This window comes from Ranitomeya imitator, chromosome 2 (assembly GCF_032444005.1).
Source record: "Ranitomeya imitator isolate aRanImi1 chromosome 2, aRanImi1.pri, whole genome shotgun sequence".
In the NCBI taxonomy this organism is placed as follows: domain Eukaryota; kingdom Metazoa; phylum Chordata; class Amphibia; order Anura; family Dendrobatidae; genus Ranitomeya; species Ranitomeya imitator.
In genome coordinates, this window is record NC_091283.1 from 638,180,723 (window position 1) to 638,208,360 (window position 27,638).

The 27,638-nt window shown below is 43.7% G+C and overlaps 1 protein-coding gene across 3 annotated transcripts in view; it reads right to left on the reverse strand.

Annotated features, from left to right (window-relative positions):
- Window positions 1-27,638, reverse strand: part of LOC138665335 (gastrula zinc finger protein XlCGF57.1-like) — a 65,609-nt gene that overhangs the window by 21,732 nt on the left and 16,239 nt on the right. The window contains exons 2-5 of one of the 3 annotated variants that reach the window (XM_069752721.1): window positions 13,198-13,352; window positions 12,847-13,008; window positions 10,954-11,077; window positions 10,773-10,855 (exon numbers count right to left, since the gene is read on the reverse strand). In XM_069752721.1, coding sequence (XP_069608822.1) covers window positions 10,773-10,855; window positions 10,954-11,077; window positions 12,847-13,008; window positions 13,198-13,305 — 477 coding nt within the window. In that variant the 5' untranslated portion in view covers window positions 13,306-13,352. Of the gene's footprint in view, window positions 1-10,772; window positions 10,874-10,953; window positions 11,078-12,846; window positions 13,009-13,197; window positions 13,353-27,638 lie in introns of all 3 variants that reach the window. The other 2 variants (XM_069752720.1, XM_069752722.1) reach the window with 2 other exon arrangements.

Sequence of the window (27,638 nt, forward strand, 5' to 3'; positions counted from 1 at the left end):
TATGCTGCTCCACCCCGATGGGAGGTGGATCCGCATATTCAATACTGTAAATGAGCGGCCCCACGTGACCGCATACAGGAGAAGATGCGGCCAGAACAGGAAGCAGCGACAGCCAACGAGGGAGCTGGGTGAGTATTTTCAGAACAGTGGGGGGGCGCACAGGGGGTGGGAGGGCAGGGGGCACATAGATCTTTATTTTAAGCAAAATAGAAGAGAAAATCCAGCTTTGAAAAAGAACCTAGTGTTCGAAACGCGTAGCATGCTGCTATCTCCTCTCCTGTGAACCATGTTTTTGGACCTTGGATTTTAACTTTAATAAATTGGATATTTTTGGAAGCTGGATTTTCTCTTCTATTTTGTTCTATTGTTTCACGTGAAGACTGCACGGCATCCGGGCTTCCCCCACAACAAATGCCTAGTAGGTGAGCTGGTTTCTCTCCATTTTTTTTTTTTCCTTTTATCTTTATTTTAAACACTATTATTCATATCTTCTCTGCAGCAAATGCTATTGCAGGGAAGATATGAATCGCGGCTTCAGCACCAGTGGGGGGGGACAGCGCTTAATGTAGCGCTGTCTCCTGCACGGCACACGGACTGCACACGGACAACGTCCGTGTGCGGTACGTGTTTTACACGGACGCATTGACTTTAATGGGTCCGTGTAATACGTGCGCTCCCACGAACACTGACATGTCTCCATGTTTGGCACACGGAGACACGGTCCGCAAAAAAATCAATGACATCTGCACAGATGCATTGATTTTTAGGTGTCTACGTGTGTCAGTGTCTCCGGTACGTGAGGAAACTGTCACCTCACGTACCGGAGCCACTGACGTGTGAAACAGGCCTCACAGAAATGCAGCAACAAATATGCAAGGACCCTGCACTATGTTTCAATATTATCTGCAGACACTCTCCAGATGCATAGGCAGCATCAATAGTAAAAAGAGAGAGAGAGCGCGAGTGAGAGAATTTCCCTGATGGGAAATTCTTCCACGCATGCTCAGTTTGAAAAGACGGCATCCGTCGCTGGATTCCTGTGTTTCACTGTCAGTGACGGATCCTACGCCCATAGGCTTCCATTATAGCCAACGACGGGCAGCGCTGAGCGATTTTCCGACGTGCAGAAAAAAACGTTCCTATGAATGTTTTCTTCGCCAGACGGACAGCAATTTTCCGACGGATCCAGTGCACGACGGATGAAACGGATGGCCATCCGTCACAATCCGTCGCTAATACAAGTCTATGGGAAAAAACAGGATCAAGCATAAAAATTTGCTGGATCCTGTTTTTTCAAAAATCAACAGATTTTGACAGGAGCTAAAAGACGGAAGTGTGAAAGAGGCCTAATGAATATATTAAAAGGCCATTCTTCCCCACAAAACTTGCTGATCATTGGGAGTCTGACAACTGGGACCCTCAGCATTCCTGAGATTGGGGCTCTGGAAACTAAGAACGCGCAGGCCTGATTGAATCGGAGTTCTCCTGCAATATATTCTAATGGTACAAATTCCCTCTGCTTGCTGTCTGTCATCTGCCGCTTTACCATCTAGAAACATATTTTAACGTGCCTGCTAATTCATTGGTATAATTCATTTGGTGCATTGTACGGAATACTCACTGTTGCATATCCATGACTGGGATCAGTGTAGATCTTATCTGGTGGAAAGTGTTAAGCTACTTTCACACATCAGTTTTTTCGCCGCCTGCCGATTCCGGCGTCGCGCCGCATCCGGCGTAATTTGTGGAAACCGGAACCGTCCCATCCGGTTGGCATCCGTTTCGTCCGGTTTTCCATTCGGTTTTTGACAAATACGGTTTTTAAGAACGCCCCTGGGAGGCTCCAAAATGTGATTGGCCCCCTCAAAACTATATATACACAGTCTTCCTACAGCCCATCAGTGACAGGTTGGAGAGGAGCAAGTGTTTGGAGAGGAGATGGATGTCGTTATTTCAAAGATTCTGCAGAACAATGTGGATTTCATTGTGGAGGCGAATCGCTTGAAAGCAATTGTTCTGGAGAAGGAGCGAGAGACAACGCATCATGCGTCTGCGCCGATGCCGTTTGTGGATCCACCCCAACACCGCACAGAGAATGACACGTGGGGTGTTTTCTACTCTGCACAGAGCTAAGAGGAGAGCCAGAGAAATTTTTCTCATATGTGCGGATGAAAGCGGAGAACTTTAATCTATTGGTGGACCGAATTGAACATGTAATCCGAAGGAGTGATACGTATTGCCGATTCTCTATTTCACCGGCCGAGGTGAGATGGTCACTCTTCAGTAAGCCATTTTTATTGTATGTACTCCTGTAGTACACTTTAATTGATTGTAATTTGATTTTGTAGTAATTTCTGCCTTGCTTTTGTTCAGATTCCTTGCTACTGGAGAATCCCTGTCGTCACTACATTTCCAGTTCAGACTGGTAATTTCCACCATCTCCGGAATTGTAAAGCACACTTGCCGTGCACTGTGGGACTATTTGCACGGTGAATTTATACCACATCCCACAATGGAGAATTGGTTGGAAGTAGCTGAGAAATTCCAGCAAGTGTCAGTTTCCCAATTGCTTGGGCGCAGTGGATGGGAAACATATCCGTATTGTGAAACCGGCTGCATTCTGGAACAGAATATTTTAACTATAAAAAGTACTTTTCCATTGTGCTGAAGGCCATTGCCAATGCGGATTACAAATTTGTAGCGGTGAATATTGGGGCGTATGGCCGCTCTAATGATTCCCAAGTTTTCAAACTGTCTGTCTCTAATGGGGCGTTATTTGTATGGAAACACCTTTCAATAAAGCCCCCCCCCCCCCCCCAAGACGACTGCCTCAAACCTCTGGGCCACCAATGCCTTTTGTTTGTGTTGGGGATGAAGCCTCCCAGCTGTCAGAACATCTGCTGGAGCCCTACTCCAGTCGTGGATTAACCCAAACTAAAAGTATTTTTATCTACCGCCTCACACGTGCACGGAGAATGGTGGAGTGCGCTTTTGGGATTTTGACCGCCAAATGGAGAGTTTTACTGACATCTATAAACTTGAATACAGAGACTGTTGACGAGGAGGTGAAAGCTTGTGTTCTGCATAATTTTGTGATTTCCAAGGAACAGATTTCCATTGAGGACCACTCTGAAGAAACCACATTGGCTGATTATAACAACATAAAGTATAGAACTTATGTGACAGTTTCCCAAATTAGGGACCAATTCGCAGAATACTTCATGTCACCGGAAGGAAGAATAGACTGGCAGGATGAGAGTGTTTGAACAATTTGTCTTTGACCTTGTTCCGTTATTTGACCTACTTTTACTCAAGTTGTGTACCTGTCTGTGTTCTACCCGAAGTATTTTACCTTCTTTTACCAAAGTTGTGTACCTCTTTGGGTTCTACCCAAAGTATTTTACCTCTACCAATAAACCATCTTTAACCCCTTTCTGACATTAGACGTAATATCCCGTCGAGGTGGGGTGGACCCGTATGCCCACCGACGGGATAGTACGTCATATGCGATCGGCCGCGCTCACGGGGGGAGCACGGCCGATCGCGGCCAGGTGTGAGCTGACATCCGGCACTATGTGCCAGGAGCGGTCACATGTGTAAAAAAAACCATTAAGAAAAATATATATATATTGTTCCTATAAATACATTTCTTTATCTAAAAAAAAAAACAAATAAAAGTGCACATATTTAGTATCGCCGCGTCCGTAACGACCCGACCTATAAAACTGTCCCACTAGTTAACCCCTTCAGCAAACACCGTAAAAAAAACAAAAAAAAAAACAAACAAAAAAACAATGCTTTATTATCATACCAAACAAAAAGGGGAATAACACGCGATCAAAAAGATGGATATAAATAACCATGATACCGTTGAAAACGTCATCTTGTCCCGCAAAAAACAAGCCGCCATATAGCGTCAAAGAAAAAATAAAAAAAGTTATAGTCCTCAGAATAAAGCGAAGCAAAAATAATTATTTTTTCTATAAAATAGTTTTTATCGTATAAAAGCTCCAAAACATAAAATAATGATATAAATGAGATATCGCTGTAATCGTACTGACCCGAAGAATAAAACTGCTTTATCAATTTTACCAAACGCGGAATGGTATAAACGCCTCCCCCAAATGAAATTCATGAATAGCTGGTTTTTGGTCATTCTGCCTCACAAAAATCGGAATAAAAAGCGATCAAAAAATGTCACGTGCCGTAAAATGTTACCAATAAAAACGTCAACTCGTCTCGCAAAAAACAAGACCTCACATGACTCTGTGGACCAAAATATGGAAAAACTATAGCTCTCAAAATGTGGTAATGCAAAAAATATTTTTTGCAATAAAAAGCGTCTTTTAGTGTGTGACAGCTGCCAATCCTAAAAATCCGCTAAAAAAACCACTATAAAAGTAAATCAAACCCCCCTTCATCATCTCCCCCTTAATTAAGGAAAAATTTAAAAAATGTATTTATTTCCATTTTCCCATTAGGGTTAGGGCTAGAGTTAGGGTTAAGGCTACAGTTAGGGTTGGGGATAAAGTTAGGGTTAGGGTTTGGATTACATTTACGGTTGGAAATAGGGTTGGGATTAGGGCTAGGGGTGTGTCAGGGTTAGGGGGTGTGGTTAGGGTTACCGTTGGGATTATGGTTAGGGGTGTGTTTGGATTAGGGTTTCAGTTATAATTGGGGGGTTTCCACTGTTTAGGCACATCAGGGGCTCTCCAAACGCGATATGGCGTCCGATCTCAATTCCAGCCAATTCTGCGTTGAAAAAGTAAAACAGTGCTCCTTCCCTTCCGAGCTCTCCCGTGCGCCCAAACAAGGGTTTACCCCAACATATGGGGATTCAGCGTACTCAGGAGAAATTGGATAACAACTTTTGGTGTCCAATTTCTCCTGTTACCCTTGGGAAAATACAAAACTGGGGGCTAAAAAATAATTTGTGGAAAAAAAAAAAAAGAATTTTTATTTTCACGGCTCTGCGTTATAAACTGTAGTGAAACACTTGGGGGATCATAGCTCTCATAACACATCTAGATGAGTTCCTTAGGGGGTCTACTTTCAAAAATGGTGTCACTTGTGGGGGGTTTCAATGTTTAGGCACATCAGGGGCTCTCCAAACCCAACATGGCGTCCCATCTCAATTCCAGTCAATTTTGCATTGAAAAGTCAAATGGCGCTCCTTCCCTCCAGAGCTCTGCCATGCGCCCAAATAGCGGTTTACCCCCACTTATGGGGTATCAGCGTACTCAGGACAAATTGTACAACAACTTTTGGTGTCCAATTTCTTCCCTTACCCTTGGGAAAATAAAATATTGGGGGCGAAAAGATAATTTTTGTGAAAAAATATGATTTTTTATTTTTATGGCTCTGCATTATAAACTTCTGTGAATCACTTAATGGGTCAAAGTGCTCACCACACCTCTAGATAATTTCCTTAGGGGGTCTACCTTCCAAAATGGTGTCACTTGTGGGGGGTTTCAATGTTTAGGCACATCAGGGGCTCTCCAAACGCAACATGGCGTCCCATCTCAATTCCAGTCAATATTAAAGGGAACCTGTCACCCCCAAAATCGATGGTGAGGTAAGCTCACCGTCATCAGGGGCTTATCTACAGCATTCTGTAATGCTGTAGATAAGCCCCCGATGTAACCTGAAAGAGGAGAAAAAAAGAGGTTAGATTATACTCACCCAGGGGCGGTCCCGCTGCGGTCTGGTCAAATGGGTATCTCAGGTCCGCTCCGGCGCCTCCCATCTTCATTCCATGACGTCCTCTTCTGGACTTCACGCTGCGGCTCCGGCGCAGGCGTACTTTGTCTGCTTTGTTGAGGGCAGAGGAAAGTACTGCAGTGCCCAGGCGCCGGGCCTCTCTGACCTTTCCGGCGCCTGCGCACTGCAGTACTTTCTTCTGCCCTCACCGCAGCGGGACCGCCCCTGGGCGAGTATAATCGAACCTCTTTTTCTCCTCTTTCAGGTTACATCGGGGGCTTACGGTATCTACAGCATTACAGAATGCTGTAGATAAGCTCCTGATGACGGTGAGCTTACCTCACCATCGATTTTGGGGGTGACAGGTTCCCTTTAAATTGAAAACTCAAATGGCGCTCCTTCGCTTCTGAGCTCTGCCATGCGCCTATCCTCTTATGCTCCCTTGCCATCCACGTTCACTGCCCAATCCTCCCTCCATCACGACTCATACATCAGCTCCTCTCCTTCCCTCTCCCATGTACAGCTCCCATGCACTTCTCACCTTCCTGAAAAAGCTCAGCCCATCTTGCCCAAACATACTGCACAAAAAACCTTCATACAATTCCAAAAACTACTTGCTCTTTTTGCCCCAGGCAAGACAAAAGAGCGCAGGCGCCGGCAGATTTCAAAACAGCGCTGAGGAGGCAGCGCCCGGCACCAAGAAGACTTGAGTGGCGGCTGTGTGGCGTCTGCAGCAGGGGGGGGAAAGACCTGCCTCCAGGACTGAAGACAGGTATTTCGGACAAATGAAAAAACTGATTATTTCTGCATTTACAGCACCAATAACTAAAAGAGCCACCTTGTCAGAATGCAGCATTACTGCTGCACAAGGCAGCTCTTTTAGTTTCAAACGCCTGGGAGAGGGGGGGGGGGGGGGTGACAGGTTCCCTTTAACATCCTACTCCTACTGATTTCAGGGTACATCTCCCCCAACCTTGGTCCACCATCCACCAAGCTAGACCCCTACCCTACCTCACATCGAAACCTTAATAATCTTACTAATATTAGTTGCACTCCATCTCCTTCTTTTAATTGTGCCCTTTGGAATCCACGGTCTGTATGTAACAAGCTTCCTTTCCTACACAATTACTTTCTGAAAAACGCTTAATCTGTTGGCCCTCACGGAAACCTGGATTCAGGATTCTGACACGGTCTCTCCTGCTGCCATTTCTCATGGTGGCTTACAATTCTCACATTCCCACGAGACCCACAGACAGATATGGTGGTGGAGTCGGCATACTCCTGTCCCCACAATGCACTTTCCAGGTCATCTCCTCAGCTCCATCACGCTCATTTTCTTCTTTTGAGGTCCACACCATCAGGCTCTTAAATCCCTTCTCCCTCAGAGTATCGGTCATATAACGCCCCCAAGGCTCAACCACTCACTTCCTGGACCCTTTCTCTGCCTGGTTTCAAACTTCATGTCCTCAGAACTACCAAGCCTTATCTTGGGAGACTTCAACATCCCCATTAACAGCCTCACTTCCACATCTGCATCCCAGCTTCTATCACTAACCACTTCTCTAGCTCTCAACCTCTGAAACACACAAAGACGGTAAAACCCTTGTCCTGGCCTTTGTCCAGCTCTGTTCAATCTCCTACCTAGATAAATCACCGCTTCCCCTCTCTGACCACAACATTCTCTCCTTCACACTCAATTCCTCGCCCACCCTAGCACTCTCCTACCTACCACACATTCAGAAATCTACAAGCCATTAACCCTCATACACTTTCAGACTCCCTACACATCATTATCCCCAATTTCCTCTTTTTCCTGTCCTGAACTGGCTGTACATCACTTCAATAAGGCTAGGTTCACATTGCGTCAAGTACATGGCGTTAAACGGATGCGTTAAACGCATGTACAGAAAAGGAGCAAAAATATGTGAAATTCGTCGTCACGGTAACGCTAGCGTTAACGCATGTGATCGTGTTTTTTCATTTTGATGTCCGTTTACAAAGTATCCGTTTGTCACGGTCAATAAAGTTTTTTTTTTTTTTTTTTCCCTTTTGTCATTGTCGGGTGTGGGCACAGACTCATTCTCCATTTTGAAAGCATTGAGTGAAGTTCTGCTAGCAAGATGCTTGTGTCTGAGCTCGTCAGATTTCGCATGATGCGGTTGCGACTTCGGCAGAGAAAGCGTAGTTCGCAAAGGAGATATTGGATCCACGAAGTGAATTTCTTGCGGAGTACATATGGTGCCTTTCACACCCTGTATGTGCAGCTTCGGGATCATCCCTTCAGAATTCCAACGCTATCTACGGATGTCCATTGAGACCTTTGATGTTCTGCTCTCACATGTGAAGGATGAGATACATCATCATCGCAGCACTTTTTTAATGGCCGAAATCACATTTCCTGTCACATGACCACATGTGACCACCCTCAAACGCTATTAAAACGTGTGGTCCTATTTGGAAATTTTTCATGATTTGCGTCTGACTGCGTTTGCCATAGCCTTCTATGGCAGAATGAACGCTTCCGTTAGTAGTGCGTTAGCTTGGCCGGACCCGAGAACGCTGCAAGCCGCGTTGAAGGGCCGTCAGAAAAAAAACGTTATGTGACAAACGCATACCAATCTAGGGATGCGTCACGATGCGTTAGACAATGCAAGTCTATGGGCGTGTTAGTATGTGCGTTACATTGCGTTTTTACTACTTAAAAATGAGTCCGTTAGACGGACACACCTAGCGCAATGTGAACCCAGCCTAACACTCTTAAAAGCACCCTTGACCAAGTAGCTCCCCTCACCCTAAGAACCTCCAAACACAGAGTAAAACAGCCCTGGCTCACATTGCAAACCCGATTTCTCCAGCGATGCTCTAGGTGTGCTGAATGCTTATGGAGGAAAACTTGCACACCAGAAGACTTCATACACTTCAAATTTATGTTAAAAACCTATAACTCGGCCCTTCACCTCGCCAAACAGACCTACTTAACCACTCTGATCTCCTCACTATCCAACAACCTCAAGAAACTTTTGGACACCTTTGACTCCCTCCTCAGACCAAAAGCACAAGCCCCTATCAGACATTTGTGCTGATGACCTGGCCTCCCACTTTATAGAGAAAATAGATAATATCCGTCAGGAAATCCGCTCCCAGACACCAACTGCAGTGACTCCCATCCCTCCCTGCATCTCCCCATGCTCACTCTCCACATTCGATCCCATCACAGAAGAAGTCTCCAAGCTCCTCTCTTCTTCTTGTCTGACTACATGCACCACCGACCCCATTCCCTCACATCTCCTCCAGTCTCTCTCCAGTCGTAACAACTCACCTCACTACAATCTTTAATCTCTCCCTCTCCTCTGGAATTTTCCCCTCCTCCTTTAAACACTATCATTACTCCATTACTATAGAAACCCGCCCTCGACCCATCCTGCACAAATAACTACAGACCGGTCTCCAATCTCTCCTTCATCTCTAAACTCTTGGAGCGCCTGGTCTACTCCCGCCTTACCCGTTAGCTCTCCACTCATTCCCTCCTAGACACTTCACAGTCCAGTTTCCGCCCCCTACATTTGACAGAAACTGCACTCATCAAGGTGACCAATGACCTTCTGACAGCAAAATGTAACAGTGACCTCTCTCTGCTCATTCTTCTTGACCTTTCGACACTGTTGACCACCCTCTCCTACTCTCTAGGCTCCAGTCACTAGGCATTAAGGACATTGCTCTCTGTTTCTCCTCCTATCTTTCTGACCGCTCCTTCAGTGTTCTGTTCTCTGGCTTCACTTACTCTCCTCTTCCTCTCACTGTCGGGGTACCTCAGGGCTCAATCCTTGGCCCCCTTCTTTTCGCCTGCTACACGGCCCCAATTAAACAGACCATCAGCAGATTTGGCTTTCAGTACCATTTTTATGCTGATGACACACAACTATACACGTCATCCCCTGACCTTACCCCAGCTGTACTACAGGACACCAGTGACTGTCTGTCCGCAGTCTCCAACATCATGTTCGCTCTCTATATGAAACTCAACATTTCCAAAACTGAACTTCTTCTGCTCCCACCATCTACTAACCTCCCTAAACCTGACATTTCCCTCTCCGTGGGTGGCACCATAACACCCCAGCAGCAGGCGCGCTGTCTGGGTGTTATGTTTGACTCCAATCTCTCCTTCACATCCCATATACAACCTCTTGCCCGCTCGTGCCACTTACACCTAGAGAACATCTCTAGAATCTGCCCTTTTCTTACCATGGAAACAACAAAAACCCTCACTGTCGCCTTGATCCACTCCCGCCTGGACTACTGCAATGCTCTATTAATTGGCCTCCCACTTACTCGACTTTCCCTTCTCCAGTCTATCCTTAATGTAGCAACTAGGGTTGTCCATCTACCTAATCATTACTCGGACGACGCGTCGTTACACTAGCTGCCCATTCATTATAGAATCCAATTCAAAGTTCTCACCCACAAAGCTCTCCACAGTGCGGCACCCCCATACATCTCCTCCCTCATTTCGGTCTATCGGCCTAACCGACCGCTTCGCTCTGCAAATGACTTTCGACTAACCTTTGCACTAATCCGTACCTCCCACTCCCGACTACAAGACTTCCCCGTGCTGCGCCAATCCTCTGGAATACTCTACCCCAAGATATTAGGACCATCCACAATTTGCATAATTTTAGGCGCTCCCTCAAAACACATTTGTTCAGAGCGGCCTACCAAGTTCACTAATCATAGTGTGTGTGTGTGTGTGTGTGTGTGTGTGTGTGTGTGTGTGTGTGTGTGTGTGTGTGTGTGTGTGTGTGTGTGTGTGTGTCCCATTCACTATCTCCATCTATCCCACACCCCCTGAAGATGGCTGGACCATCATTGTGTATACATCATTGTAAATACACACCTGTACTTTGTAAGCTATCACAGCTGAGCATGCATACCCCCCCACTCATTCAGTACTTTCTTTTATAAAAATAGTTTTTAAATCTAAGATATGCAATGACATGGCACTGAATGAATTGTAAAAAGTTCACAGTTTTAATCCTTCATACAAAAAAATGGAGTGCAACATGAGATGTATCTACCTTATGATCCTGTCCGAAACATAGATCTTCCTCTAGATAATCCTGGGTAGACATGGCAAAGGGAGACCTCATTTTGGTTCCATCTGTAGAACACACAGTGACTGAATACATTAAGTATTTGTGATTATCAGATCATGGAGAGAGATAGGTAACCCTCCAGACCATAAAAACCTTCTCTTACCTAGTAATGAGAGGGGATGGTGATCTTCCATGATTAAATACTTGTACAGACCCTTTTGTCCTTCTACGTAATCCCACTCTTCCATGGAGAAATGGACAGTGACATCATCACATCTTATAGGAACCTGACACATAATGATAGTGTAACAACACCAAAGAAATCACACAGACTCCCTCCGCTGCTACCACATGTGATGAACCCGCATTTCGGCACCCCGCCTGACATCACTATTACATCAGCGAGATCACGTGGTATGGTCTCCACTCTTGCACCAACGCAAAATTCCACACCCTTTGGGTCGGTTAACGGGATTACATCGGGCAAGAAACCAGCCCCAGTAGCATAGAATATTAAAATGAGAAACAGACGTGTGGATTCGTAGATCCGACATAAAAGAGCAACCAAATGTTTAAATACATAATTAATTAACTTAAGGGCACATTAAACAATACACTGTATACACAATGGTTACACAAATACAATTGTCACATATGCAAATACAGATAGTGGTAGGACAAAAGATACAAGAATAGACGCCAATTATTGGGTGATGTTAGATCATGGGTGCGCTGGGCCGCAAGAGGGCATGGGCTGCCAGCTGGCTCCTAGGTCCTCCAAAGCACGTTACTCGACGCAATCCCCACTGTATCAAAGTGGACAGTATGCATAACCGAGCAACCACATGACCTTACACTAATCTTTATCCGCTGTGGGTCACTCCCCTCACGCCTTCTGGGCTGAACCTAAATCCCCTCCCCTGGTCTCTGCAGCTGAAACTCCAAAACCTATGAAAGATCATTACACCTTTCTGGGCGGTATTAGTATATTCATCGGATACAGTTGGGTCCCTGCTATGCATGGGAACCAAGCAAGCCTTCGCTACCTGGATTCTATTAGGCTACGTTCACATTAGCGTTACGCTAATGTGCGTCGCTGTTGCGTCGGCGACGCGCCCCTATGTTTAACATAGGGGACGCGTGCGTTTTTTTGTTAGCGTTTTTCGACATGTGCGTCGTTTTCGACGCTAGCGTCGGACGCACGAAAATGCAACAAGTTGCATTTTTCGTGCGTCCGATTTTCGTCAAAAAACGATGCACGCGTCGCAAAACGCAGCGTTTTTGCGCGCGTTTTTGGTGCGTCGCGTCGCCGACGCACCGGCGCGCAACGCTAATGTGAACGTAGCCTTAGATGTTCTATGTATCCCCATACCATGAGTGCTAGAACAGGTCGAGACCCAGACAGGTGTTCTGGGGGATCTCGGAAATATACACGATGTATGGCTAGAACGCATAGTATCTCCATAACTTTATGGAATCATAGTTGATTCAACAAAGCAATTTAGCTGCATAGTATCCACAAGGCAAGCAAGCCTTTTGTTCTTAGTTAAGCTGGCTCAAGGTGTGAGATCTGTTACAACCTTTGAGGCTTGGCCCATCTGCTGCTGCTGCTGTCTAAACACTGAAGGGGGTCTAGATGTGTTCAGTTACAGCTGCACACTGAAGGGGGGTGGGGGTTAAAATCCCATGCCACATAGGATACAAACGATTGGCATGAAATTATATCTCCAATATTCTTTACAGACATCACCACAAGTCTTGTGCAGAAGATTGAGGACAGAAAGTGCTGCTGATGGCCATGGGCATATATCGCAATTAATAGTCTATTGGTTTACGGACAAGAGTCTTCATTAAACCTAATAAAGCAGCGATCCTGCACTGAATCAAGTAACTGATGAAAAAGTCTGCTAATATGGATTTTAACCATTGTCATCAGTATCATAGAACTATCTGACCTACATCTTCTGTAGCAGTACAACACAATGATAAGTCATCATCCAGACACATTAACTCCTGTGTTACTACTTAATGTTTCAGTATTCTGAGCAGCACTCACCTCTCCAGTCAGCAGCTCAATCATCTTGTTGGTGAGGTCCAGGATCTTCTGATCATTGTTCTTCACAGATATTAAGGAATCAGGTGGAGGCTCTATGATGGGGTCCTGGATTCTGCTCCATCCTTTACTATGACTAGAGGTCTTCTTCACAACAAGATAATCCTTCAAGAAAAGCTGAACATCATTATGCAGGGACTAAGACAGACACACTTCATATCAGTAAGTTAGGTGGGGTCTCCCTGATGGAAGTCCCCCAAGGACATTCCCAGAAAAACAAATACCTTCCAGGATTTTAGTTTTGTTCCAACCCAAAGGCTATGTCATGTGACATTAACATACGTTCACCCTTACCTCTCCAGTCAGCAGGTAGATAATCTCTAAGGTAATATTGAATATTGTTTCAGTTATTCTTGCTCTTTCCTTGTCCATCCTCTGTGGATGAGTCACAACGAGAGCCATTGTCTTGTGGAGGAGATCATATGGAGACTATTCTGTAGGAGTGTTACCTGCACAAAGAGGAATGATTATACATTTGATGTTAGTTGTAATGAATAAGAAAGTATACATTAAGAAATAATCTTATCAATGGTGCCAATGAGCAAGAAAAAAAATTATTCCTTTAAACACCATTGAGACGAAGACTATAATGACAGGGCCAATTTTTACAATTCTGACCATGTCAATTTATGAGGTTATAACTCTGGAACACTTCAATGGATCCCGGTGATTCTGACACTGTTTTCTCGTGACATATTGTACTTTAAGACAGTGGTAACATTTCTTCAATGTGACTTGCGTTTATTTGTTAAAAAAAAAAAAAAAAAGGAAATTTGGCAAAAATTTCGCTATTTTCAAGCTTAATTTGTATGCCCTTAAATCAGGGCATCATATCGCACAAAATGGTTAATAAATAACATTTCCCACATGTCTACTTTACATCAGCACAATTTTGGAAGCAATTTTTTTTGTTAGGAAGTTCTATGGGTTAAAAGTTGACCAGCGTTCAAAAAAAAATATGCAAATTTTGTTGTTAGGGACCACCTCACACTTGAAGTGACTGAGGGGCCTATATGACAGAAAATACCCAAAAATGACACCATTCTAAAAACTGCACCCCTCAAGGTGCTCAAAACCACATTCAAGAAGTTTATTAACCCTTCAGGTGCTTCACAGGAATTTTTTGAATGCGGAAAAATTCAGATGAAACCCCCAATGAATCCATTCACTATAATGAGGCAGCAGAGTTACTCTGGACTCCATCTGGCCTCTGTTCCGCGGAGTCTTTTTTTCAGAAGTGCACAAAACTGTGGCAGACGGCACTTTTATGCAATCCTAAAAAGAAGGACACCACCAGATCACAGGTTAGACGGCGTCCACAGTGCTTCCATCGGCCTCATTATAGGGAATCTTCTGCCAGAGGTTCTGTCTGAATCACGTATTTCAGAGATTTACACGGAAACCCTGATGTAAGTGCTCAGCACAGAGCGCAGGATAAATGTGGGCGGAGCCTTACTGCGATCTTTGGGAGGAAGATTTAAAAAAAAAAAAAAAAAATCAACAGCATGTGAAGAACTGGTTTAATTTTTTTTATGCCGTTCTTCGTGCAGTATAAGCATTTAGGGGACTTTATTCTTCGCGTCAGTGCGATACCAGATTTATATCGTGTTTTCATGTTTGGCTGCTGTCACACACTAAAATACGCGTTTTATTGTGAAAACTAGCTTTTGCATCACCATATTTTGAGAACTATCATTTTTTCATATTATGGGCGATTGTTTTTTGCGGAATTAGCGGTTTCTGTTGGTACCATTTTCGGGCACATGACATTTTTTTGATCGCTTTCTATTACGATTTTGGGAGACAAAATGAACAAAAACCAGCAATTCAGGAATTGCTTTTTTTTTTTTCTTTTTAATACCGTTCCGCATGTGGTAAAATTGGCAAGAACGCTTTATTCTTCGGGTCAGCACGATTACAGCGATACCTCATTTATATTGTTTTTTTCTTGTTTTGGCGATTTTACACAATAAAAACTTTTATAGAAATAGTTTTCAGCAGTACCATTTTTATTTACATCCGTCGTTTTATTGCACGTTTTGTTCGGCGGTAATATGATAAAGCATTGTTTTTTGCCTCATTTTTTTTACGGTGTTCACTGAAGGGGTTAACTAGTGGGACAGTTTCATAGAGCGGGTCGTTATGGACGCAGCCACACCAAATATGTATTTTTTTTATTTACATAAATAAATGTATTTATTGTTTTCTTTATCTGGGGATATAGAATATATATATATATATATATATATATATATATATATATATATATATATATATATATATATATATATATATATATACATACATACATACATACATACATACATACACATATACACATACATATATACATACACACACCGTATATACTCAAGTATAAGCCGAGACCCCTAATTTTGTCACAAAAAGCTGGGAAAACTTATTGACTCGAGTATAAGCCTAGGGTGGGAAATGCAGCAGCTACCGGTTAATGTCAAAAATAAAAATAGATACTAATAAAAGTAAAATTAATTGAGACATCAGTAGGTTAAGTGTTTTTGAATATCCATATTGAATCAGGAGCCCCATATAATGTTCCATACAGTTCGTGATGGGCCCCATAAGATGCTCCATATTAAAATATACCCCATATAATGCTGCACAAAGGTTAATAATGGCCCCATACAATGCTGCATAAAGTTGATGGCCCCATAAGATGCTCCACACATTATGGCCCCATGAGATGCTTCACACATATGCCCCATAAGATGCTTCACACATATGCCCCATAAGATGCTCCTCATATATGCCCCATAAGATGCTCCTCATATATGCCCCATAAGATGCTCCTCATATATGCCCCATAAGATGCTCCTCATATATGCCCCATAAGATGCTCCATAAGATGCTCTATACATTTGCCCCATTTGCTGTTGCTGCGATAAAAAAAAAAAAAAAAAATCACATACTTACCTCTCTTCGCTCAGGCCCCCCCGACACTTGCAATAGTCACCTTCCACGTTCCATCGCTGCGCGCTGCTCTGTCTTCCATCCTCGGCACTGACTGTTCAGGCAGATGGCGGCGCGCACACTAATCGCGTCATCGCGCCCTCTGACCTGAACAGTCACAGCCAGAGGACGGAAGACAGAGCAGCGCGCAGCGTTGGAACGAGGAAGGTGACTATCGCGCAATGCTCACCTCCCCCGATATACTTACCTGCTCCCGGCGCAGTCCCTGGCAGCGTCTCACTGTCAGATGGTCTCCGGGAGCCGGCGGCATCTTCCTGTGTTCAGCGGTCATGTACTGCATATTCATTACTTTAATGAGCGGTACCACGTGACCGCTGAACACAGGAAGCGCTGCCCAGAGACCATAGGACATGCAGGGACAGCGCCAGGAGCAGGTAAGTATATAACAGCCGCCGCTCCCCCTCACCCGCCGACTTGAGTATAAGCTGAGAGGGTCACTTTCAGCCCAAAAAAGTGGGCTGAAAATCTCGGCTTATACTCGAGTATATACGGTATATATACATACATACATACATACATACAGTACAGACCAAAAGTTTGGACACACCACATTCAAAGATTTTTCTGTATTTTCATGGCAAATTGTACATTCACACTGAAGGCATCAATACTATGAATTAACACATGTGGAATTATATACTTAAAAAAGTGTGAGACAACTGAAAATATGTCTTATTTTCTAGGTTCTTCAAAGTAGCCACCTTTTGCTTTGATGACTGCTTTGCATACTCTTGGCATTCTCTTGATGAGCTGTCTTCCACCAATCTTGAAGGAGTTCCAAAAGATGCTTAGCACTTGTTGGCCCTTTTGCCTTCACTCTGCGGTCCAGCTCACCCCAAACCATCTCGATTGGGTTCAGGTCTGGTGACTGCACCCCATCACCTCTCCATCTTGGTCAAATAGCCCTTACACAGCCTGGAGGTGTGTTTGGGGTCATTGTCCTGTTGAAAAATAAATGATGGTCTAACTAAATGCAAACCGGATGGAATAGCATGCTGCTACAAGATGCTGTGGTAGCCATGCTGGTTCAGTTTGCCAACAACTTTGAATAAATCCCCAACAGTGTCAACACACTTCATGGTAAAATACCTGCTTGGAAACCACTGCTAAGGACAGGCAACAAGCAGAAGAGACTTGTTTGGGCTAAAAAAACACAAGAAATGGACATTAGACCAGTGGAAATCTGTGCTTTGGTCTGATGAGTCCAAATTTGAGATCTTTGGTTCCAACTACCGTGTCTTTGTGCGACGCAGAAAAGGTGAACGAATGGACTCTACATGCCTGGTTCTCACCGTGAAGCATGGAGGAGGAGGAGGAGTGGTGATGTTGTGGGGGTGCTTTGCTGGTGACACTGTTGGGGATTTATTGAAAATTGAAGGCATACTGAACCAGCATGGCTACTACAGCATCTTGCAGCGGCATGCTATTCCATCCGGTTTGCGTTTAGTTGGACCATCATTTATTTTTCAACAGGACAATGACCCCAAACACACCTCAAGGCTGTGTAAGGGCTATTTGACCAAGAAGGAGAGTGATGGGGTGCTACGCCAGATGACCGGGCCTCCACAGTCACCAGACCTGAACCCAGTCGAGATGGTTTGGGGTGAGCTGGACTGCAGAGTGAAGACAAAAGGGCCAACAAGTGCTAAGCACCTCTGGGAACTCCTTCAAGATTGTTGGAAGACCATTTCCGGTGACTACCTCTTGAAGCTCATCAAGAGAATGCCAAGAGTGTGCAAAGCGGTCGTCAAAGCAAGAGGTAGCTACTTTGAGGACCTAGAAAATAAGACAATTTTAGTTGTTTTACACTTTGTTGGTAAGTATATAGTTCCACATGTGTTAATTCATAGTTTTGATGCCTTCAGCGTGAATTTACATGAGAAAAATCTTTAAATCTGTAAAATGAGAAGGTGTGTCCAAACTTTTGGTCTATATATATATATATATATATATATATATATATATTATACACACACATACATACACATACATATATACACACTAGATGGTGGCCGATTCTAACGCATCGGGTATTCTAGAATATGCATGTATATTGCCCAGCCACGTAGTATATTGCCCAGCCACGTAGTATATAGCAGAGCCACGTAGTATATAGCAGAGCCACGTAGTATATAGCAGAGCCACGTAGTATATTGCCCAGCCACGTAGTATATTGCCCAGCCACGTAGTATATTGCCCAGCACAGAGCCACGTAGTATAGAGACTTAAAAAAAATAAACATATACTCACCTTCCGAAGGCCCGTTGAAGTCCTGCTATACTCACTATACACCGCCTTTTCCGCTCCTCGCGACGCTCCCGGGACCACTCCATTGCAAGCGGCAGCTTCCGGTCCCAGGGCTGGTGTGAGCAGGACCTATGATGACGTCGCGGTCACATGACCGTGACGTCACGGCAGGTCCGTGTCGCACACCAGCCCTGGGACCGGAAGCTGCCGCTTGCAATGGAGCGGTCTCGGGAGCGTCGCGAGGAGCAGAAAAGGCGGCGGATGGCGAGTATAGCAGGTTTTTATTTTTATTATTATTTTTAACATGACATATTTTTACTATTGATGCTGCATGGGCAGCATCAATAGTAAATAGTTGGGGACACACAGGGTTAATAGCAGCGGTAACGGAGTGCGTTACACCGCGGGCCGTTACCGCTGCCATTAACCCTGTGTGAGCGGTGAGTGGAGGGGATTATGGAGCGGGTGCCGGGCAGTGACAGAAGGACAGACAGACAGACGGAAGTGACCCTTAGACAAATATATATATATATAAATCCCACGTCGCTGATTGGCCGACTGGGAACACAGTCTGCCGCGAATTCTGGAATCATCATTGTCCTCCTCTGCTGTCAAGTGCCGCTATTGTGTTGTCTAAGGGTCTAATTGTCTGTCTGTCTCGGAAATCCTGCCTTGCTGATTGGTCGAGGCCAGCCGGCCTCGACCAATCAGCGACGGGCACAGTCTGCCGCAAATTCTGGAATCATTATTGTCCGCGACCAATCAGCGATATTACTGCGAGATTTAACCCCTTAAGCCCCGAGGGTGGATTGCACGTTATTGACCGGGCCAATTTTTACAATTCTGACCACTGTCCCTTTATGAGGTTATAACTCTGGAAAGCTTCAACGGATCTTGGCGATTCTGAAATTGTTTTCTCGTGATATATTATACTTCATGATAGTTGTAAAATTTATTCAATATAATGTGCGTTTATTTGTGAAAAAACGGAAACTTGGCGAAAATTTTGCAATTTTCCAACTTTGAATTTTTATGCCCTTAAATCACAGAGATATGTCACACAAAATAATTAATACGTAACATTTCCCACATGTCTACTTTACATCAGCACAATTTTGGAACCAATTTTAGGGAGTTAAGGGTTAAAAGTTGACCAGCAATTTCTCATTTTTACAACACCAATATTTTTTAGGGACCACATCACATTTGAAGTCATTTTGAGCGGTCTATATGATAGAAAATAACCAAGTGTGACACCATTCTAAAAACTGCACCCCTCAAGGTGCTCAAAACCACATTTTTGGAATGTTTAAATAAAAATGAACATTTAACTTTTTTTCACAAAAAATTTACTTCAGCTCCAATTTGTTTTATTTTACCAAGGGTAACAGGAGAAAATGGACCACAAAAGTTGTTGTACAATTTGTCGTGAGTACGCTGATACCCCATATGTGGGGGTAAACCACTGTTTGGGCGCATGGCAGAGCTTGGAAGGGAAGGAGCGCCATTTGACTTTTCAATGCAAAATTGACTGGAATTGAGATGGGACGCCATGTCGCGTTTGGAGAGCCCCTTATGTGCCTAAACATTGAAAACCCCCACAAGTGACACCATTTTAGAAAGTAGACCCCCTAAGGAACTTATCTAGATGTGTGGTGAGCACTTTGACCCACCAAGTGCTTCACAGGAGTTTATAATGCAGAGCCGTAAAAATAAAAAATCATTTTTTCACAAAAATGATCTTTCGCCCCTAATTTTTTATTTTCCCAAGGGTAAGAGAAGAAATTGGACCCCAAAAGTTGTTGTGCAATTTGTCCTGAGTACGCCGATACCCCATATGTGGGGGTAAACTACTGTTTGGGCGCATAGCAGAGCTCGGAAGGGAAGGAGCGCCATTTGACTTTTCAATCCAAAATTGACTGGAATTAAGATGGGACGCCATGTGGCATTTGGAGAGCCCTGATGTGCCTAAACATTGAAACCCCCCACAAGTGACACCATTTTGGAAAGTAGACCCCCTAAGGAACTTATCTAGATGTGTTTTGAGAGCTTTGAACCCCCAAGTGTTTCACTACAGTTTATAACGCAGAGCCGTGAAAATAAAAATTCTTTTTTTTTTCCTTCACAAAAATGATTTTTTAGCCCCCAGTTTTGTATATTCACAAGGGTAACTGAATAAATTGGACCCCAAAAGTTGTTGTCCAATTTGTCCTGAGTACGCCGATACTCCATATGTGGGGGGGGGGGGGGGTTGACCACTGTTTGGGTGCATGGCAGAGCTCGGAAGGGAAGGAGCGCAATTTGGAATGCAGACTTAGATGGATTGGTCTGCAGGCGTCACGTTGCATTTGCAGAGCCCATAATGTACCCAAACAGTAGAAACACACCCCACAAGTGACCCCATATTGGAAACTAGACCTCCCAAGGAACTTATCTAGATGTGTTGTGAGAACTTTGAACCCCCAAGTGTTTCACTACAGTTTACAACGCAGAGCCGTGAAAATAAAAAATCTTTTTTTTTCCCACAAAAATGATTTTCAGCCCCCCAAATTTTTATTTTCCTAAGGGTAACAAGAGAACTTGGACCCCAAAAGTTGTTGTCCAATTTGTCCCGAGTACGCTGATACGCCATATGTTGGGGTAAACCCGTTTGGGCGCACAGGAGAGCTCAGAAGGGAAGGAGCACTGTTTTACTTTTTCAACGCAGAATTGGTTGGAATTGAGATCGGACGCCATGTCGCGTTTGGAGAGCCCCTGATGTGCCTAAACAGTGGAAACCGATCAATTATAACTGAAACCCTAATCCAAACACACCCCTAACCCTAATCCCACAGTAACCCTAACCACACCCCTAACCCTGACACACCCCTAACTCTAATCCAAACCCTAATCCCAACGGTAAATGTAATCCAAACCCTAACTTTAGGCCCAACCCTAGCCCCAACCCTAACGGAAAAATGGAAATAAATACATTTTTTTTAATTTTATTATTTTTCCCTAACTAAGGGGGTGATGAAGGGGGGTTTGATTTACTTTTATAGCGTTTTTTTATAGCGGATTTTTATGATTGGCAGCTGTCACACACTAAAAGACGCTTTTTTATAGCAAAAAAGTTTTTGCGTCTCCACATTTTGAGACCTATGATTTTTTCATATTTTGGTCCACAGAGTCATGTGAGGTCTTGTTTTTTGCGGAATGAGTTGACGTTTTTATTGGTAACATTTTCTGACACGTGACAGTTTTTGATCGCTTTTTATTCCGATTTTTGAGAGGCAGAATGACCAAAAAACAGCTATTCATGAATTTCTTTTGGGGGAGGCGTTTATACCGTTCCGCATTTGGTAAAATGGATAAAGCAGTTTTATTCTTTGGGTCAGTACGATTACAGCGATACCTCATTTATATCATTTTTTTATGTTTTGGCGCTTTTATACGATAAAAACTATTTTATAGAAAAAATAATTATTTTTGCATCGCTTTATTCTGAGGACTATAACTTCTTTATTTTTTCTTTGATGATGCTGAATGGCGGCTCGTTTTTTGCGGGACAAGATGACATTTTCAGCGGTACCATGGTTATTTATATCCGTCTTTTGGATCTCGTGTTATTCCACTTTTTGTTCGGCGGTATGATAATAAAGCGTTGTTTTTTGCCTCTTTTTCCTTACGGTGTTTACTGAAGGGGTTAACTAGTGGGACAGTTTTATAGGTGGGGTCGTTACGGACGCAGCGATACTAAATATGTGTACTTTTATTGTTTTTTTTTTTATTTAGATAAAGAAATGAATTTATGGGAATATTTTTTTTTTTTTTCTTTATTTAGGAATTTTTTTTTAAACACATGTGGAAATGTTTTTTTTTTACTTTTTTACTTTGTCCCAGGGGGGGGGGGGGGACATCATAGATCTGACTTGCAGTGCTGCAGGCTTGCCAAGCGCCTGCTCTGAGCAGGCATTTGGTAAGCCACCTCCCTTCCTGCAGGACCCGGATGCCGTGGCCATTTGGGATCCGGGCCTTGCTGCAGGGAGGAAGGTAGGAGACCCTCGCAGCAACACGATCACATCGCGTTGCTACGGGGGTCTCAGGGAAGCCCGCAGGGAGCCCCCTCCCTGCACGATGCTTCCCTGCACCACCGGCACACCGCGATCATGTTTGATCGCGGTGTGCCGGGGGTTAATGTGCCGGGAGCGATCCGTGACCGCTCCTGGCACAGTGTGCCGGATGTCAGCTGCGATATGCAGCTGACACCCGGGCGCGATCGGCCGCGCTCCCCCCCGTGAGCGCGGCCGATCGCATATGACGTACTATCCCGTCACTGGGAATTAAGTCCCAGGGCACCTTGACGGGATAGTACGTCATATGGGATTAAGGGGTTAAACACCACTGACAGTGCAACATGCATACATACATATTCTAGAATGCCCGATGCGTTTGAATCGGGCCAATATAGATAGATATAGATATACACACACACATACAGTATATATAATTTTTTCATCAGTAATGTGTTTTTTTCTCTCTTTTGCACATATTCATTTTGTTATTTTTTTTTACATTGTTCCAACTTTCCCTCCCTTGATCTAATACTCTGCAATGGTTTTGCATTACAGTTCATTAGATCAGAGTCTCCTGAGTAGGAGCTGACAGGCCACCGTACCTGGGTGACCCTGCGGGGCAGAAAGGGAGCTCTCTCCCTCTCCTAAGCAGATTAATGTCGCTGTGACTGTTGACAGCAGCATCAGAGGGTGTTAGCCGTCATACAGCACATACACCCAATTTTGATTGCGCCGCCGCCGCTCAGAGTGAGCCCACACGATCGTCCAGCCGGAGAGGTCCATCTGCAGCATAGTCAGGGTTTCTTACATGGCTTATTTTTTCTGGACTAATTACCAGATACAGTTAGGTCCATGTATATTTGGACAGAGACAACATTTTTCTAATTTTGGTTATAGACTTTACCACAAAGAATTTGAAACCAAACAATTCAGATGCAGTTGAAGTTCAGACTTTCAGCTTTCATTTGAGGGTATCCACATTAAAATTGGATGAAGGGTTTAGGAGTTTCAGCTCCTTAACATGTGCCACCCTGTTTTTAAAAGCACCAAAAGCAATTGGACAGATTAAATAATTTTAAATAAAATGTTAATTTCTAGTACTTGGTTGAAAACCCTTTGTTGGCAATGACTGCCTGAAGTCTTGAACTCATGGACATCACCAGACGCTGTGTTTCCTCCTTTTTGAGGCTGTGCCAGGCCTTCACTGTGGTGGTTTTCAGTTGCCGTTTGTTTGTGGGCCTTTCTGTCTGAAGTTTAGTCATTAACAAGTGAAATGCATGCTCAATTGGGTTGAGATCAGGTGACTGACTTGGCCATTCAAGAATATTCCACTTCTTTGCTTTAATAAACTCCTGGGTTGCTTTGGCTTTATGTTTTGGTTCATTGTCCATCTGTTGTATGAAACGACGACGACCAGTTTGGCTGCATTTGGCTGGATCTGAGCACACAGTATGGCTCTGAATACCTCAGAATTCATTCGGCTGCTTCTGTCCTGTGTCACATCATCAATAAACACTAGTGACCCAGTGCCACTGGCAGCCATGCATGCCCAAGCCATCACACTGCCTCCGCCGTGTTTTACAGATGATGTGGTATGCTTTGGATCATGAGCTGTACCACGCCTTCACCATACTTTTCTCTTTCCATCATTCTGGCAGAGATTGATCTTGGTTTCATCTGTCCAAAGAATGTTCTTCCAGAACTGTGCTGGCTTTTTTAGATGTTTTTTTAGCAAAGTCCAGTCTAGCCTTTTTATTCTTGATGCTTATGAGTGGCTTGCACCATGCAGTGAACCCTCTGTATTTACTTTCGTGCAGTCTTCTCATTATGGTAGATTTGGATATTGATACGCCGACCTCCTGGAGAGTGTTGGTCACTTGGTTGGCTGTTGTGAAGGGGTTTCTCTTCACCATGGAGATTATTCTGCGATCATCCACCACTGTTGTTTTCCGTGGCGCCCAGGTCTTCTTGCATTGATGAGTTCACCAGTGCTTTCTTTCTTTCTCAGGATGTACCAAACTGTAGATTTTACCACTCCTAATATTGTAGCAATTTCTCGGATACGTTTTTTCTGTTTTCGCAGCTTAAAGGGAACCTGTCACCCCCCTCAGGTGTTTGTAACTAAGAGAGCCGCCATGTATGGTCACCGGCGCCTGCGCTATAAGTACAAAGGGCAGCGCAACTGCGCATGCCCGGAAAAAAAAAAACAAACTTACAGCGCAGGTGTCGGGGACAATAATGCAGCAAGAGGAGGAGGCGCCCGGCGCGCACAGCTCCGGAGTGATGGCTGTGCTGCGTCTAATTAGGAAGGAAAGTCCTGCCCCCGGGACGATGATTTCAGGGTATGTGGGGGCACATTTTAGAAGTGTTTATTTCAGCATGTGCAGGTGTTTGTAACTAGAAAGCCACCTTGTCAGAATGCAGCATTAGTGCTGCACAAGGTGGCTCTTTTAGTTACAAACGCCCGAGGGGGGTGACAGGTTCCCTTTAAGGATGGCTTGTTTCACCTGCATGGAGAGCTCCTTTGACTGCATGTTTACTTCACACCTCAAATCAACCCCAGGCCTTTTATCTGCTTAACCCTCCGTCACATACAATATTCGGACTAACGAGTTCACATACAATGTGCCTGTCAGGCGCCTGCTGGAAAAATACCTATAATATCTAATGTTTGCAATTTCAGTGCTCTAAAAGTGATCAGTGACCTTCATAGAGATGTAATAAAAGAGACTACACATAATCAGTTGCAAAAAAGAACATTTACTTAACATAAAACTAATAACTATAAAATACAAACTTTTCAAAACTCCCGCCAAATAGTCCCCAGTTCGACTCTCTCAAAAAAATGTACAAAGACCGCTACCTCAGCACTGCATCCGGCCGGGGCACGCAAGGTTTCGCGGTCGCACGGCTTCTGCCGCCACTCTCTCCTTAACCCACCGCTCTGTCATAGTGGTACACCTAGCGGTGGCTCAGACTTTCCGGAACCGCTTCCCTCCGCACTCAGCACCACAGTGAGTATAGCATATTTTATGTGCACATAGCAATTGTGGCATATTAGTGCTCCAACATACTAGGGGAGCATTTCTCCTCATCTCAACATATGGGCAATCAATTCTAATCACAGTAATCCTTGTCAGCCAGCATCTGATGGTCATCTTACTACCTTAACCTAACGGAATTTTGCGCTACTCCCACCAGCAGTAAGTTTATTATGTACTGGGAAAACTAGACCACATTTATTTAAAACCACCATTACCTATAAAGGTTGTACATTTATCTAAGCCGGAGCATCTACTATAAACCTCTGAAGATTAAGCAACCGTGGTCATCACAATACCCGCATCAATTGCAGATACACAGGGATCACGTCTCTTCATTGCACATTTCCATTTAATATCTGAGTGAGTATATATTATAAATCTATTTAGTCTCACTATATTCACCAATACAAACATTTACCCCTTTTTTTTTTTTTTTTCTCTCCTCATTACCCTAAGATTCTGGTAGTACTTTAAGGACCCATTGCAACATCCACTGCATAACCAATGATTACTCATTAAGTAAGTGCTCTCTTATTCATTTATTCATCTATTTTTCATTTTATTGTTCGTTTTTGTAGACAGCGCAGGTGAATACCACTCTTTTTCATTTTATATATTTTACAGGTCTACACAGAACCTGTCACAATCACCAGCAGCACGCTACATTCAGCAATTTTGTTTCCCCACTAGGGACTATCAGGAGCGCCAGTGCTTTTTACTTTCTTTTTTAATTTTAAGGTACCTTAAGTACTATTAAAAACATATTCAATCAGAAGTAGATGCTGAGGTTTCCCCAGAAAAGTCACACTTGCAGAGCAAATAGCAAGGATTACACACCATTTTTGCATGTGTCAGGCAAATTGCTTTATGACATTTGAGACATTCATAATTTGAAAGCCTTCTGGTTCCGCTTTCCGTTTGGCAGGTGGTGCATCTCCTTCTTTTGTGAGGTGGTGCAGATGGTGACTTTTCACCATCATCTTCTGGGCGGAACCTTTTGAGCTGAACTTGAAGGCGAGAGGGGATACCGATTGTTTTCACGCTTCTCCTGCGTAGCTCTCCAAGTACTAGTTCATGGGCCAATTTTTTCAGATACAATCGTCTACGGAGTGGTTCAAGCTTGTTTTCAAGATAAATTACTTGTGAATTTATACCACCCAAATTCAACATGGCAAAAAATATGACCATTGGCCAGCGTTTGATGTTTCTGCTGACGTTGAAAGTGGAGCACATCTGATCTGCTGTATCCACACCCCCTTTGGTGGCATTGTAAAATGTAATTATCTCCGGTTTTTTTTCTGCCCCAGTCCCAGGATCGATGGCAGCATCATCATGAAGTGTTGATAGAAGAAGTACGATTTTATTGGCATGTGGTACATAGGAAACTAAAGCCTTTCCATTATGGAATGCAAACATACTGCTGTACTGTTGTCTCTCTTTCACACTTACAAAATGTGGCGGCAATTCCCTTTTGTTTTTTCTTACAGTTCCCACATATGACAGCTTCTGAATTTTCAGATAATCAATCTGATCACAACTTGTAAACCAATTGTCAGCTGTAATATTGCGACCCGATCCAAATAAGGGTTCAGCCAGTCTTTTTTACAACATCAATGGGTTTGTTGCTCACACAGTAAGGACCTTCTGGTTGTTTTCTGCATAAACTTCCAGGTTGTAAGTGTAGGTCTTACTGGCATTAACAAGGGCATAAATTTTTATTCCATATTTGTTTGGCTTTGATGGAATATATTGACGAAAGGCACATCTACCACGAAAACCAGGGAGCATTTCGTCAATAGTGAGATTCTCTCCAGGGTAATAACTTTGTTTACAGTTTACAACAAATCTTTGAAATATATCACGAATTGGAGCAAGTCGGTCATGTGTTTTGCGTTCGGTTCGGGTAGTTCTGTCGTCAAACCGAAGGCAACGAATTAGAATCTTGAATCTGTTTATGGACATAACAAGGCTAAATTTTTCAACTCCATCCCCATCTTTACCCCAAAGTTCCTCCAAACTTTGTCTATTTGCCCTATAAGCTCCTGCAAGGTACAGTAATCCAAAAAAAGCACGCAGTTCTATTTCATCTGTTGGCTTGATGGTTCCGTTGCAGATGTACTTGTCCTTTATAATGTCTATATATTGGTTGGTATATGTGACAATAGAGTCCAGAATGTCATCTGTAAATATACTGTTGCAGCATTCAACTGCAGTTTTTGCATTACGTGCAGTTCCTATTACTGCAGGAAGGTGAGTAATAATGTTTAAAGGTTCCCTACGTTTTTTCTGGAATGGCTTCTTGTTCCATTTAGTATTTTTATCTTTTCCAATATAATATGATCCAACTTCTTCATCCTCACCACTGTCACCATCTTGCTCT